The 16,573-nt window shown below is 33.8% G+C and overlaps 2 protein-coding genes across 18 annotated transcripts in view; one reads left to right on the top strand and one right to left on the bottom strand.

The window, feature by feature from the left end:
• Nucleotides 1-16,573, top strand: part of LOC134736030 (BEN domain-containing protein 2-like) — an 816,235-nt gene that overhangs the window by 253,028 nt on the left and 546,634 nt on the right. For 4 of the 7 annotated variants that reach the window (XR_010119706.1, XR_010119705.1, XM_063635061.1 and 1 more), the window contains one exon: nt 7,287-7,358. The exons of the other annotated variants lie outside the window; for them this stretch is intronic. Coding sequence is in view for 2 of the 4 variants with exons in the window: in XM_063635061.1 (XP_063491131.1) it covers nt 7,300-7,358 (59 nt within the window). In the remaining 2 variants the exon portion in view is untranslated. The remainder of the gene's footprint in view (nt 1-7,286; nt 7,359-16,573) is intronic. 7 annotated transcript variants of the gene reach the window in all.
• GRIA4 (glutamate ionotropic receptor AMPA type subunit 4) overlaps nt 1-16,573 on the bottom strand; it is a 380,575-nt gene that overhangs the window by 269,055 nt on the left and 94,947 nt on the right. The window lies entirely within an intron of this gene.

Below are 16,573 nucleotides of genomic sequence, written 5' to 3'. Positions count from 1 at the left end.
TTGTAATCCCAGCACTTTGGGAGGCCGAGGCGGGCGGATCACGAGGTCAGGAGATCGAGACCATGATGAAACCCCGTCTCTACTAAAAAATACAAAAAAAAAAAAAATTAGCCGGGCGTGGTGGCGGGCGCCTGTAGTCCCAGCTACTCGGAGAGGCTGAGGCAGGAGAATGGCGTGAACCCGGGAGGCGGAGCTTGCAGTGAGCAGAGATTGCGCCACTGCACTCCAGCCTGGGCGACAGAGGGAAACTCTGTCTCAAAAAAAGAAAAAAAAAAAAAAAATCTTCGTTTAACTCTATGTTATGTCTTTTCTTTGTTGTAAGTCTTTGCAAGACGACTTGAAAGTTGGGAAAATTTATTACCATTGGAATTTGTATTTCTCTCCCCTGGAATGACTATTCCTCTCTTCCAAGAAAAAAAAAACAAATTTGTAAGAATGTCTTTTTAGAAATTCAGAAACATTTATCATTGGATTAATTAAAGAGTCTCACTGAGATAGAATCTTGCTTTTGGAGAGATAGTGAGATTTAGCTTTATTTCTTGTTCTCTAAGGGCTTATAATTAAGAGGTCGCTAAGAAAATAACTGCTAGAGTGGCTCAGGTAGGAGCAGAATTCCCATTAAGATTTTTTTTCTTTTTACCCTTTTAGGGCAAATATGGTATATTTATAGTCACAGAGAAAAATTAGCTGGTGTGGAGCTTGCCATGCTCTGAAATGGAAGAATGAATTTTAAGAGGTGGTTTATGGAACTGGACATGCTTGGATTGGCATTTCAGGAATTCTTAGCTCCAATCCTCCTTTTCTAGTGACTCATTCTATGGAGATAAAGATAATGTTAACCTCATTTTCAAAATAAGGGGAAAATATTCACTCGTTTGGGATATTCTGCAGATTAATGAATAAATTATCACGGAGGACTTTGCTAAGATAAACCTCCATGTAACACTGAATAATAAGGATTGCAGAGAGTAAGAAAAGGCAAAGACTCAGTTTCTCCTTTTCTTTTTATGGATTAGAGCAACTGCCTCTCAAGTTGTAAAACGTGAGAACAATTTTCTCTTCTAAAAGTAAGGCATCAAGGTAATTTAAATTATAATATAATGTCTTCTCTAGTTAAAGATTACAGTCCATCTGAGAGTGAATTTTTTGATCATTCCCTACTTTTACATAATGTTTGCCCCCCGCTACATACAGATGTTTCTGCTGAGTTATAAAACTTCATAATAGTATGTGTCTAGAGAAATGGTTAAATTGATGTTAAATACAAACTATTCTTCTCTAGGGAATTATATTGCTTACACTGATGTGTTGCTAATGATATATAGAGTTTTCTGTACAATGATGATGTATAGCTTAGGAGTCTCTGCAAAACTGTCCACCAATTGCTTTCTAACCAGAGTCATCAGAAATAGGACAGCGCACTGTGTTACAAATAGATAATTTAGGTTTTCAGTGATTGTGATATATTTTAATTTAGGAAACTAAATTTTTCATTCCATCTTAACCACTGTATTATCATTTAAAATTGTTAAAATTAAGGAAATTGAGAATCTAGTTATAAATAAAACAACTGAAAGTAATTTGAATTATATATATTATCAAATAAACTATAAGTAAGTATATTACTTTACTATGTAAATAGGAGCTGCTTTATTTCTTTCTTCTGTGTTACTGCAAAATTTACATTTAACAGTAGCTAAAATGTGTTCCACAAGATATAATGGTTTCCTGTCAATTTGGGATCCTTCAATTGATTCCAAAACCTCTGTATGTGTGTATAGATAAGTTCTTGCATATGTGTAAAAAGGGATGGTTGCAGTGGATAAGAAACTTACAGGGAAATTATAGTCATGTCTAATATAAAATTATGCTTTTTACTATGCCAAGACTAATTGCATTTTAGTTTGTTATTTTTAATATTTGTAGCAGAGCCCTGTGTATCTACTTTCCTCTTCTTCCTGGCATTCCGTTCCTCTACATTTCTGGGCCTCACTTGCAATTAGTTGCAGCTGAGTGATTAAGTCTTTCCCGTTGGGCATTGAGTAGAAATAACGTGGGCCATTTTCAGGCCTGACACATTTCACCTGCGGTGTGTACTTTGCACTTGTTTTCCTGTTAGCTGAAGGCAGATGACATGGATGCTTTAAAGGATGGTAGCACCACAAGATGAAGGGACCCTGGGTCCCTTAAGACAAAGTGGAGAGAAACCCCAACCCCATTGAATTGAAAACCCACTGTAGAGTTATGATTTCTCCTTTAATGATCCTTAATTCTTTGGGTCATTTTGTTACTGCAGCTTAGCCTATTCTAACTAGTACAGAATTATATTCCTTAAAATCCTTTACGCCCGTCTAATACACAAATATATTCTATTATCTAAGAACTGGCTCAAATTTGGTATCTTCTGTACAGCCCTTCATCTTTTGTATTGAAATTAATGACCTCTTCCTGGTCTGACTTCTTGTACTAATCATTTGACTATTAATGAGACAGCAACATCTATCTGTAGGCTTCTTGGTCAACAAAACAAAAAGGGAAACATAGACAGTTACATAATTTTGTCAACAACATGCCTTCAGCAAGTGTAATGAAAAGATATAATAGTATGGTTACAGCATCTTTTGATTATGACCATTGTCATGATTGGCAACTCCTCAGAATGCTAACGTAACATGTAGCAAATAAGTAGTTGATGTTTATTGACTACACTGATTTACGCTGATTTGAAAGTCCACCTTTAGAAATTCTCCATAAGATGTAATAGCTGTTTTTTTCAGATTTTTAAAATGATGATTTTGTTGCCATCAATTGTGATTGTTATTGCCATCAAGTCTGGCTTTGACAGTAGATTCATAGTTATTGGTTGAAGGTGAATCTATTACACTGGAGACCAGAAAAGCCGATGGTTTGACTGTCATCCTTTTGTGAACATTAGTGAACCTAACATAGACCCTTTACTAATCGAAGTCTCTCGAAGACACCCGCAGAAACAGCCAGAACACACACACACATACACACACACACACACACACACTCTTCTGGGTCTGTCCCAACTGAAGGCCTAAAATGGCTAAAGATCAAATAATTATTCTGTTCAGTATAATTAATTTACATTTCTAAAACAGATGTTATCATCATAATTTAATAAATATCTTTATTGGTCTGTCTCGTTTCAGCAATATAGGGCCTTGATGAATCTGAATAATATGATTATTTGAAAATACATCTCCTAAGATATTTTTACTAGAAATGAATCCATTACATTTTGTAAAATAATTGATGTTTTATAATAAAGTATACTCAAGTCTTATGTATGATAATATTTAGGCAACAAGATCAACTGTTTATTGAGATCACAGCTACATTCAGACAGAATGGATATATCATTTTATGATGGAGACTTACTCACTTATGTATTGTAGGGAAGCATTCAACCAAATTACCTCAAAATGGTATCAGATTGTTAAAATATTAAGGAATTTAAAACAATGCGATTTGATGATACATATTCTCTAGCAGAATTTTTTCACATAAAAATTACACTAGTAACTTTGAGTTTCAATTATATATATTGATTTCTTTTGTTTTTCAAAATTTAAAATATTTCCAGTTAATTTTTATAATAGTTTGAAAATTACTAACCAGTCTTGAGATCATCAATTTTTGAGAAGCAAAACCATTAATTTTATATCTCAAAGCAGTCTCTAAATAATATTTCCATAAATATAAATGTGGAAGTTGAGGTATAAATCCCACAATTCTCACCTACAAGCGCCCAATATATTTTGTAAAACCTAAATCCTGTAGATCGTGCCTTAAAGTCTCTCTAAGTTTAGTAGTTTCTAGATTATTGTGGTAACAAACAAAATTAGCTGAGCACAGCTGTACTCACTGAAGAGCCGCTGAAGGTCTACAGTCTGCCAGCACACACAGAAGTGTTTCCTTGCAGCTGTACCCACTACTGGTCCTCTAGGTCTGTTGTTAATTATTTTTGAATTGTCCTTTTGTTACTTCAACGGCCTCAAGCTACTTTAATATTTCCATTCTGGACCTATTTGTGCATCTTTAAAATATTTGTGCTGTTAATTAGCATATATTAATTAATAATTTCTGAACTATGTTCCTGAAGTAATTTAACAACAATCCCAAATTAAAAACCTTCTTGTACAAGGTAGAAAAGCTCGTAGTTGAAAATTGATTGAAAGCTTTTATCCCCACAAATCACACAGGAAAGGGCAAAAACTTTCAGGTAAAATTGGAATGTATAATGCATGATAGTGTTTCTCTAAATTAAGCATTGCTTTTATCTGTAAAAGCATTAAAGAAAGATCTGGAAAAGATCCCATAATTCCATCATTTTAACAAGTAATTTCATTTTATGAATTTCCTTTGAGTATATGTCCATATGTGCAGAAATAAATGTATTCAGAATTTCAGATTTTTTTTTTTTTTCGAGATGGAGTCCAATCTGTCTTCCTGGTTGGAGTGCAGTGGTGCGAACTCAGCTCACTGCAGCCTCCACCTCCCAGGTTCAAGTGATTCTCCTGCCTCAGCCTCCTATGTAGCTGGGATTAAAAGCAGGCAGCACGACGCCCAGCTAATTTTTGTATTTTTAGTAGAGACAGGGTTTCGCCATGTTGGCTAGGCTTGTCTTGAACTCTTGACCTCAAGTGATCCACCTGCCCCAGCCTCTCAAAGTGCTGGGATTACAGGAGTGAGTCATTGTGCCTGGCCTGTATTCAGAATTATTATTTTTTATATTATACTGCGATATCAACCTACCATGACTTAATAGAAGAGTTTTGTTTAGAGTTCTAAAGATAAATGCAGATTTTTATTTCTCCATTATGATATTCAATATCTCGTCATATATTAAAAGCATTGGGTAATATGCAGCCTTTGTACAAGACATCTAAATTAAATATGTGGTTTCCCTTTATTAAATCCTTTTTGCTGAGCTCTTTATATATTTTTTCTTTTTTTTCCACATTGTGCTCATACTTTTGAGCTTTCACTAGTTATGAGGAATGGCCTAAGGCCAAATGTACTTTTAAATCTGGGCTGCAATGATTTATTTATGGACAATTTACTGAAAGCTTTCTCCATATTAAAAAAAAACCAAAAACTAAAACAAGACAAAACAAAACACCTATATGAAACAGATTCACTAAGCATGGTAAAAGGAACAAGGAAACATAATTTTAAAAATTATGCACAAAAAATAGGATAGGCTGAAATGCTGTAATAATCCTTTTGCAAAGTAAATTTGAATTTCCTTTGCAATTTTCATTATCTTATCCCTTTTCCATTTCTATGGTATTTTTCTCATTCTAAATAAGATAAAAAATTAGTAAAGGACTGACAAAGCCTGAATAAGAATATATATATATATATATATATATATATCCTTTCACATTTCTTTAGTTTATCCTCACTATCTGACTAATATAACAACAGCTTTCTCTTTTTATACACAGAGACTTTGCTTTACACAGTTTCTTTTAAACTAAGGACATCAGTTCTCTACCATGGAGAAAAATCCATCCTGTTTTCCAATGTCTTGCTATGAGATTTTGGCTATGAAAAAGCAAATTCCAAAATATGCATTCATTGGTTGAGGTCGGCCTTCCAGATAAATAACAGTGAGCTATACCTATTTATATATTTATTTATAATAACAATTTCATATATCTGTATAATGATTAATAACCTTTAACATACATAAATACATAAATTTTAAACATACAAAATTTAAAAATTTTAAATTTAATCTTCTCAAAAACTCTATCATAGAAAGAGAAAGATATTTAGACATTGATTTCCTGCCGATTATTTTCAACAATATTTTACCTTTAATTCTCACAAAGTAAGTGTTGTGGTATTCACATTTCCAGAGGGTGAAAGAGGAATTTAGAGAGGTTTTAGTAACTTGCCCAAGATCATAATTTTGATAGATTCCTGAGCCAGAATGGAATTGAGCCTCAAGGCCTACTTGATTCCCAACATTAAGGACAGGTGCCACACTTTAAAAATGATGTAGCCACAACATTACTTATAATGTCTTGGACATGGAACATGATTAATCAACGTTGATTTAACTGAAATAACTCCTCTCTACTTCCCTATATCACCATTGATGTAATTTCGTCATAATTTCACTCAAAGAGATAGTGTTCAATGTGAGAGTATTTTATTTTCAAAGATCAGTCGCTCTTGGGTTCATTTACAGGTTATTTCCCCAGTGAGAGTATACAGATGGAATTCATCTAAATCAAGTTTTATAATCAGAGCAAAAGTTTCAACAAACTCAAACACAGTATGTTCTATCATATGAAGGAATATTTTTTAAAAAATATTTTTAAATGTTGTCTTTGGAACCCAACAAAGTTTGATCCAGATCAGGTGAATAATAATACATTATATTTCTTACCACATAGCTAAAACTTATTCACCTAATCTGTAAATTATTGTATACTTTTATGATAATTATGCTTGCTTTAGCAATGATTCACTACCTTGGTATTTATGATCTTCAAACAAATTAACTAATTAATTTTTCTGAATGGCTGCACCAAGAAAAAAATAATTCTGAGATTTTATTGCTAGGGCTTACCTTATTTAGTTTTTGTTTCCTAATAAAACAGTAGGAAACAAAAATGAAAATATAACCCATTTGTGTATTTAATATTTGCTAAATATCATCCATTCATTTTGTGAAAACACACATACTGGATACCATACTTGGTTTTGCAACTATTTCAGTTAATTTTCCATGAATTTTATGAGTCAAGTCTTTTACTCCATTTTATACTCTAGGGAAATGAGGCTTCAATAATTTATGCCTATTGTTAGGGTTCACAGACCTGTTATTGGCTAAGTGGAAGCGCTGAAATTTGAACCCAGAACTAGCTTGTCCAAGACCCATTCTCTTTCTCCAGATGTTTTGTGTATAAACTAATATTGGATAAATGTACTAAACTTCAAACAGAAAATATCTAAATTTAAGCCTAACATTTCACATCTAAGATACTCATGTCTCTTTTTTTGACATTTATATATAAAATAAAGGAGAAAACTGGTGGCAATTATTTCTATGTTTCAAACAGAATGCTTGCTGTGATGGTGGCTCAGGGGCAGGGATTTTTCTGACAATATAATGTGAGAACAGAACTCATTTTAAGGGTCTCTTCCATGACATACCTGAGGCCATTACTGCCTCCTACTTATCACTAAGCTGGAAAGAGATAGTCTATGAAGTAGGAAAAATGTGTTTCTTTTTACTACAGAGACTAAACCAGAATGAACAGAACTTCTCACACCCTGACCCCCGGTCTCACGAGGACATGTATCGCAGCAAGGTAAGCTGGCCTGCAAGTGTGAATTTCATCAAGGTAAAACTAGTTTCTCCGTGGACATAATTTGATTATCTGACCCTAATAATATAATAAGAAATAATAAACAAATAAAATAATAAAAGACTTCAGTAAGGATATGCTACATGCTTGGGATGGCAGTACTGATGAATTGAGAATCTTAAATTAGTGGATAATTATCCCTAAAACTTTGTCTCCTCCAATTTATCCTGTCGTTAATACAAGGCAAGATCAACCACTTGTACAGCAGCACACAAATCTGGGTATCTTCCTTAAATCTCCTTCTACTCTCTTCAGAATCCATTGTTTCTCATCTCATATTGATCCTCAAATTCTGTTGATTCACAATTTTTTTTTTTGTAATCTACGTACTGCCTCCACATCTTCCTGTCTTCACTATCAACATCTTAATGGAGGTGGTAATATCAAACCTCCATCAATACCTATCCCTTTTTCTTCCCTCTCTTCCTGTCTGCCTCCCACCGCCTCCTCCTGGGTGTCTCATGTTTTTGCATGTGGCAGAAATACTACAGAAGTGATGCTGTACCTTTCTCAGTGTGGAGGAATGTCATGCCTATATGTCTTATTACTGGTGGCGTTACCTTCAATTACTTGGTTAAGATGGTGTCCACCAGGTTTCTCTACTGTTAAGTTACTATTTTCCCTTTAATAATTAAAAGGCATTTTATGAAGAAATGCTTTGAGACTATATAAATTTATGTTTCTTATTATACATTCACCTATTAATTTTACCATCCATTGATGATTCTTTCCTGCAGCAATTATTACTGTGTTGTTTACCTAATGATGATTTTCTGTTTCCCTTTCATCCTTCTACATTATTCATTGGAAGTTTACTATATGGAAAAGCTGGAGCTTCTCCTCCATCTATTTATTTATTCACTTATTTACTTATATCAGTTTGAGCTCATGGGCATTGATTTTTATCTTATGGTAATAACACATTATGACCACTATTTAATTTTTTTACTCACAGTGTCCCAGAGCTACTAATTTGTAGCTCCTGAATCCTTTCCATATGCTTTTCCCAATCATTTCATAAGCATTTCCTTATTTTCTGACACCACAAGATTGTCCTTTATCATCTTATATTTTCCCTGCCTCAGATATAATCAGCCATTTTACTAAGAAGCCCTGGCTCTTTTAATTGGAGAATGGATACCAAGTGTATTCATCGTTACTGGAATATTCTTGGAATATCCACATTATGTGTGGATACTTACACACACATCTACACATCTACATTTACTTCATTTACTACATTTACTTCAACATCTAAAATGCAATCTCTATATTAAATGTTAATATTAAATCTATATTAAATATCTAAATTAAAAACTATGAACTCATACTTATTCTTCTTATTTCAGCCCAGCAAAACAGTGCTTATTCTAGCCTTTCCTCCTTTTTTTATTTGCAACTTCTCTCTCCAACAGTGGGAAACCTGGTCCTTATCATCCATAATATTTTTACTTATTTGCTCAATGTTGGTATACATATAAAGTAGTTACAGAATTGCTAACCAATACACTTAGACAAAATTATTAACTAGCATACCATATCTGTGTATAGTAACCAATAAAAATATTAAATAATATTTTCCCAAATTACCTAAGTTCTTTTCTTCTCTAATAACGTATGAATGTAACTGTATTACAAATAAACAACATAACCATGGGGTTATTTGTAATATAGTTAGGTTCCTATGTTATTATTTGTTTTTCATTTTAGCTTCTCTCTACATTCTGGTTGGTTGTGTTTGTTTTTATGGAGGAAATGTTATAAAGGGCAGTGTATTACAAAAAGTATACTGAAAGAAGTATCATTCTTTTCACATTCTTTCATTTCCATTCCCAGCCACCGTATGTTGATAACAAATCTCATTTTTTTCTGGTATTTGTTTTGAAGAGATGAGTGGATGAAAGTAGACTTTGTCATTCCCCCTTTATTACACAAAGGACAACATACGATTGATACTCCTTTAAAATTTTTTTCTAAAATGCAAAAATGTCTTTTTGTCTAAAAGTACGAAATAAATTATCTGGATGATGATGGCATCAAATCATTATTATATTGTCCACTGAAACTAGTAACTGATGGTTACAGTGATTTTCTTAAACATCAGCCAGCCATTTCTTCAATGACTTCTCTGAAGCTATTTGTGACAGACACTTTCCTGAGCTTCTCATCAGTTAATTAATAATGGCAAACCAACAGTCTAAGGGTTAGAACATGCTAATGCTCATATGTCCTCCCACTCCACCCATTCCTCTCTTTCCAGGGTCCATCCATTAGGAATTTCCATGACTACAACTTCTGCTGTAGTTAGCTGGTCGCCCACCCCAGCAGCACATGATAAAGCAGTCTTACAACTTTAGTTGGATCAATAATTTTTTTCTCTACCACATTCAGAAAATCTCCAAACATAGCCTCATAATCAACTTCTGAGGAATTCTGCATTTTTAAACTATTAATGATCTTTCAACAACTGCATTCTTAAAATTTTTCATTGCAAGAATTCAGAGTGTTCTTTTAATAATGTCTATATCAACTTACTGATCTTCATTAGCTGAAGCTAATGAGTCTAAGGATGGGACACACTGACGTTGAGCACAACTCTCTCTTAGAACAATGCCTTCTTTAACAGCAGCTCATTTAGCATTGAAGGTATCTGTAACTCTTTCTTTTCATTCATTTTTTTAAATTTTATTATTATTATACTTTAAGTTTTAGGGTACATGTGCACAACGTGCAGGTTTGTTACATATGTATACATGTGCCATGTTGGTGTGCTGCACCCATTAACTCGTCATTTAGCATTAGGTATATCTCTTAATGCTATCCCTCCCCCCTCAACATTACTTGTCCCATGAACCTTCAGTACAGGTATTCCATCTAAAAATTTCCCCAGATGCTCATTTTGGCTTTCCTTTTTATAAGCTGTGGTATTTAACTGTTCAATTACTTCCTGGATATATTTTTCAATTTAAGACTTGTTGCCTTTTCCTTTGAAGAGTATGGCATCACCTTTAGTCAGAATGACCTCTCCAAGTTTTTCTAAGTCATGAGGATGAACATCCTGAAGATTTATTGTTAGCCTCTTTCATATATTGAACCACTAGTAGCAATAGCTATATCATTAAGCTGGTTCTTTCTATTGTCATCAAAGCCAGGGTTTCTGACTGCTATAATCTGAAGACAAACTTTCAGGCTATTCAAAATGATTGTACTTAGAGCTTCTCCATAATCATCTTGAGTAATTATTACCAAGGGCTTACTGCAAGCATCAGCAATTGCAAGGGCAAGTACAATGAACTGGATGCTACAAATTTTCTTTTTGTTCAATAGAATATAGATATCCTGGAATTCACATCTCTGACCTTTTGATGTATATAAAGCATGGGAAAATAGAACCTTGATCAAACTTAAAGCCTTCAATAATTCCCAATTCATCATTCAGTGTTTTTCCATCCTTTTATGTAATGATGCTGTTACTTCCAAACCTTTTTATTGCATCAGAAATGATGTTGCCAATATCCTTGTCTCTATTTGCAGAAATCATAGAAACCTGAGAAATGTCTTTCAGAGGGTGTTACAGGTTCAGACTGCTTCTTAAGTTGAACAATTACAGCATCTCGGGCTAACATCACACCTCTCTTGATTTCCCCTGGATTAGCAACAGTACAGTGGCAGTGATGGTGCATCCCTGGCCGCTTCCTTTATATTATTGGCAAAATCTTGAACAAGTTTAGCCTCAATATTTTTATATTTATCCTTTAAGTCAATTGACTTTCCAATGATCACACCATCTTCTATTGCTTTGGAACTTCTTCAACTCTATTCAATAATCACTCTGTTCCTTTCATCCCTTAGTAACAGCTACACAATCTACACTTGAGGCATTAAGGCTCAGGGAACTGCACTAAATTTTATATCATTGGCATAAGCCCAGTTGAGATGAGGAACCAGGGCACTGGACACCTGCCTTATCTGGCAAAGGACTGCATGTAATTGAAGCATTTCTGCAAAGCAGCAGCAAGACATGCACAGGCTGCACACAGAAAGAAGCCTCACATCCCACCCCCCTCCTACACTCCTCCAGCTCCTCAGCACAGCATTGCCTTGAGGGCAGTTTCCATCCCCCTCATGTTGGCAAGGCCCCACAAATGACATGCATTACACTTGGCTTTTTTTTCCTTAAGTTAAATATCTTGGATATTACTCTGTATTAGTTTATAGAGGTTTTCCTCATTCTGTTCTACAGTTTCTTAGTACTGCACTGTGTGGATGTACGAAATTCTGTTCAATCACTCTCCTATGTATGAGCATTTACTTCATTTCCAATATCTTGCAATTACAAACAATGCTGCAATGAATAACCTCATGCATGTGTATTAGCAATGTATGTTCAGGGTAAATTCCTAAAAGTGTCATTGCGAGATAGAAAGGTAAATGTACCTGCAGTTTTATTAAATATTGTTAAATTCCTCTCCAAAAAGGTGTGCAAGTTGGCATTGCCACTAACAATGTGTGACAGTCCCTGTTTCCCCGTAGTCCCACCAAGAGGGTGTGTTGTCATACTTTTTAATGTTTGCCTATGTAATAGGTGGGAACTACCCCTGTTTTAATTTGTACTATTTCTCTAATTGTGTTTGTATTTGAACTGCTTGGGGGACTGGATGTACTCGAGTAAGCTCTCTCTCTCTCTCTCTCTCTCGTCAGTTCAGGTCTTTCTCTTGTTTTTCCATTGGGGTATTGATCTTTTTTCTTTCAATTTTATGTGTTCTTTATGTACTGGGGAGATTAGTCCTTTGTGTTACACATTGCAAACATTTTCTCCCAGTTTATCAATTGTCTGTGATTTTATTTATGGTGTTGTTTTAGTTTTTTGTTTTTAAGTTTGTAGTTGGTTTATTCCTGTTTTATCTCCTCTGGAGTTTGAGAAATACAAAATATTTCACTACTGTATAATGAAATTAAAGAGGAACTCACCTCTGTTTTCTTCAGGTTCCTGTTTGTTTGAATTTTCTTTTTTACATTTAGATTCCTGGTCTATTTAGAATTTATTCTGGTGTATAGTATGAGGTATGCAACTGATTTTATTTTTTTTCCAAATGGTAAACCAGTTGTCCCACAAGCATTAATAAAAAAGTCTGTCTTTGCCCAGTGATGCCCCAAATATGTTACCTATATCATATAATAAATTTATATGTGTATTTGAATCTATATCTGAGCTTTCTATTCCATTCCACTGACTTTGTTGTCTATTAATGTGCCATTACCACATTATTTTAATTATAGAAACTTTGAAGTACACTTTTATATCTGGTGGAAGCAGTGTTCTCTTATGAGTTTTCTTCTCCAGTGTTTTACTACCTCTTCTTGCATGTTTGTTTTTCCATATGAACTTTTATTATCAACTTGTCTTACTACATTAAAAAATCTGATGATGTTTTTATAAGGATTGAGTTAAATTCATAAACTAACATGGGAGAAACATTGCTATAACGTTGAGTAATGTAATACAAGAAAGGGGATGTCTTCTCACTTATTCGAGTCTACTTTTGCATCTTTTGGAGATGTTTTAAAATTTTTCTTACAGAAATCTTACACATTTCTTTTTTATTCTAGAATATTTAATTTTTGTGTTTAAATTGTAAAATATATTTTCACATCTTTCTTAGGAGTTCTACTTAAGAAATTCCTGGCACCCACTCATGTCTTTCTTTTAAAAATGCAAATTTGTCCATTTTTTGCAACCTTTCAAAAGACTCTATTTTTATTAAGATGAAGAATGAGCTCCTTGGCTATGTCCACCAAGACCTTAGTCTTCTGGTCCAGATGTCTACTTCTCTGACCATTCTCTTTTCTCTGTGCACTATAACCACACTGGCCAGTTTTCTTTCTATAGGGCCTTTGCATATCTAACTCCCTCAGTTTGTAATGCTGTCATGTACTTAACCACTACGTCCTTATCTAGTCAATTCTTAGCCATCTTTCAGGACTCAGATCAAAGTCACTATCTCTAGAATGCCTTTCCTGATCCTAAATTGGACACCCTTTTAACAAGTACTCATAAAACCTATACTTCTTCTTAGCACTTCCCACAACTGAAATTAAATAATAATGATGTTTTAAGTTGACTAATAGAAGCATCATGGGAGAATGGGCCATTTCTTTAGTGGCTGCTACAGAACTTTGTACCTTGTAGGCTCTCATTGAATGAAGAAAGAAAGCCTATACATGTTAATTTGTATTGAATAAGCATTCAATATATTTATAGACATAGAGGAATAATGAATTATAAGATATTTGTATAATACTAAAATATCAATAGATTTTTAAGTCCTCCTATTTGCTTGTATGTACATTTTTGCAAAAGCAGTTAAAAACTAGTATTTCTTTTCAACAAAGAAAAGCATTTCCAGCACTTGAATGTACTGTGGCTAAAAGGTTAGATGACATAGGTTAAGTCTATAAAAATTTATAAGAACCTGCTATTAATTATTTATCCCATTAGGCTTTGGTGTCTAATGCAGAAATGGTGCGAGGTCACAGGTTTGACAGTTTAGCAAATTAAAAATAAAATCATAGTCTTAACTCTTTTCTATGTATAAGTGTATCAAAAAGTCATTTTTTAAGAAAACTTAAAACATTAAAAAAGTAAACTTAAAAAAATCCGTAATTTTACCTACATTGTGGAATAACTGCTGTCTTCCTGTTTACTTCCAATATTTATTTGTTGGCTTATATAGCTTTAACATAGTTGTAATAAGAGTGTATTTAAAAAATTGTATTTTGTACTTCACCTAATGTGTTTTCATGAACACTTTTCTTTATTGGCTTTTAGTTTTGAGTTCTATCGCTTTTACGGCTACATAAATTTCCTTACATTGATGGTTCCAATCTATTTAACATTTCCCCTGGACTACAATTGTTAAGGCTGCATTATTTTTCAGGGTTTACTGCAAGTACCCACCCCTGCTATACTCAGTTCTGCTTTTCACATATGTTATAATGTCTTCGCACAAATCTGTTAAGTTTTTGAATTATTTATATGGAATAAAATGATAAGGAATGACCATATGAATCAGAAGATAGAATGAACTCATTTTTATTATCTAACTGTATTCTGAAACAACAATAACAAGTCACTATTTAACTGGTTGCTCATAAGTTTTGTGCTTATTGCATCTTGACATTAGTATAGGTTGATTTTTTTATTTTAAATACGTAATTATATGTGAAAAAGAATCCATGCCTAAGTTCAATCTAGATTTCATCATTTTTTCTAGCTAGTTGACACTGGACAAGTAATTTATCTTCTGTTTCTTGTGCCTTTAATCCCAGCACATTGGAAGGCTGAGATGGGTAGATCACTTGAGGTCAGGAGTTCCAGCCCAGTCTGGCCAACATGTTGAAACCCTGTCTCTGCTAAAAATACAAAAATTAGCCGGGTGTCATAGTGCATGCCTGTAATCCCAGCTACATGGGAGGCTGAGGTATGAAAATTGCTTGAACTCAGGAGGTGGAGGTTGCAGTGAGCAGAGATTATGCCTCTGCACTCCAGCCTGGGCAACAGAGTGATTCTGTCTCAAAAAAAAAAAAATGGAAAATAATTTTGCATATCTTATAGGATTGTATGTGTTAATATGTGAAAAGTGCTCAAAAGAGTGTCTGGCACATGTCAAATGCCATCTGTCTTATTTGTTGTTATTACTTTGATTTGTTAATATTTATTTTTTATCTTTTTATTATATGAATGTCTTTTCATGCCCTTTCCCATCTAGGTAGCATTGGTTGTAGATATTTCCCATTCTTTGGTTTTTCATTATGCCTATTATTATTATTTTATTTTATTTGGTTTTCTAATTATATAGATGTGTATATGTGTGTGTTTAAAATTTCATACACTTATATTTACCATTGTGTTTTCTTATATTATTGGTCCAGAATCATCACAATGACTTGGGAATTTATTTCTGTTTTCAGCTGCTTTATTTTGTATTTAATTAATAAAACATTACGGTTTATCATTGAAAATGTAGATAGAGATAGCTTTTCTTCAACAACTAGAAAAAAATATTAATACACAAATGCAATGTAATCCCAGGCTGATATGGGAGGACCTCTTGAGGTCAGGAGTTTGATACCAGCCTAGGTGACACAGTGAGATCCTTTCTCTAAACACATTTTTAAAATTAGCCGGATATAGTTGCAGCACCTGTATTCACAGCTACTTGGGAGGCTGCAGCAGGAGGATCACTTGAGCCTAGGAGTTCAAAGCTGCAGTGAGCTATGATTGCACCACTGCACTCCACTCTGGGAGATAGAGTGAGATCATGCCTCTTTTTTTTAAAAAAATGCAAGTGGCTAGAGAAAAAAATTGGTATATTACTATGATCAAATATCTACTCTTCAGTAAAATATATAAATTAAAACATTTACTTTTAAAGTTACACACCTAACTTTAAATGAAGTCAGTTTAAAATTTCATAATATTAGGTCTAAATGTGTATTATGCTTATTCATTTGTTCTGCATTTTCTGGTGCTGTCACACATCCAACAATTAGCACTTTTCAGGTGGAAGAGGCCAAGTGAAAGTGCAATCTTAATCAATGATTTCCCCACACTATTTAATTGCATTTAAGGAGGTTAAAATTGTGTTTGCCTCATACCTCCTGAAAGTAACAGCCAATACTTTAAATAAACCTTGTTTCCTATTCATATGAACACATACACTCTCTCCTATAATGGAATTGCATTCTTGATCAATACATAGTAGATGTATTGTGCTTCAAAATAAGGAAATGCTTTACTTAAAATCACGCAGTTACATATTCTAAAGCTCCTTGATTGTCTTGAGAGATCTGTGGACTTCCAAAAGTAACTTCCAAGTAGATGTAATATGAAGACATATCCTATCCCATATCATCTGAATCTGTGTAAATACACTTTCATTGCAGTCAAGAACTTACTCATTCAACAAATAATGCTGAACATTGACTACATGCCAAGCACTGTGTTAAGCACAGAAGATATATTTGTAAGCTAGCGGGTAAAAAAGCAAAGTAAGCAAGCAATGTCATCACTGTGTGGCAAATCCTATGAAAGGAATGACAACAGCACGATAAATGGGCACAGACGTAAAGTGCCTCATTTGGTCTCAGGAGATCAA

This window comes from Symphalangus syndactylus, chromosome 3 (assembly GCF_028878055.3).
Source record: "Symphalangus syndactylus isolate Jambi chromosome 3, NHGRI_mSymSyn1-v2.1_pri, whole genome shotgun sequence".
NCBI lineage: Eukaryota > Metazoa > Chordata > Mammalia > Primates > Hylobatidae > Symphalangus > Symphalangus syndactylus.
This window is presented reverse-complemented; position numbering and strand designations above follow the sequence as displayed.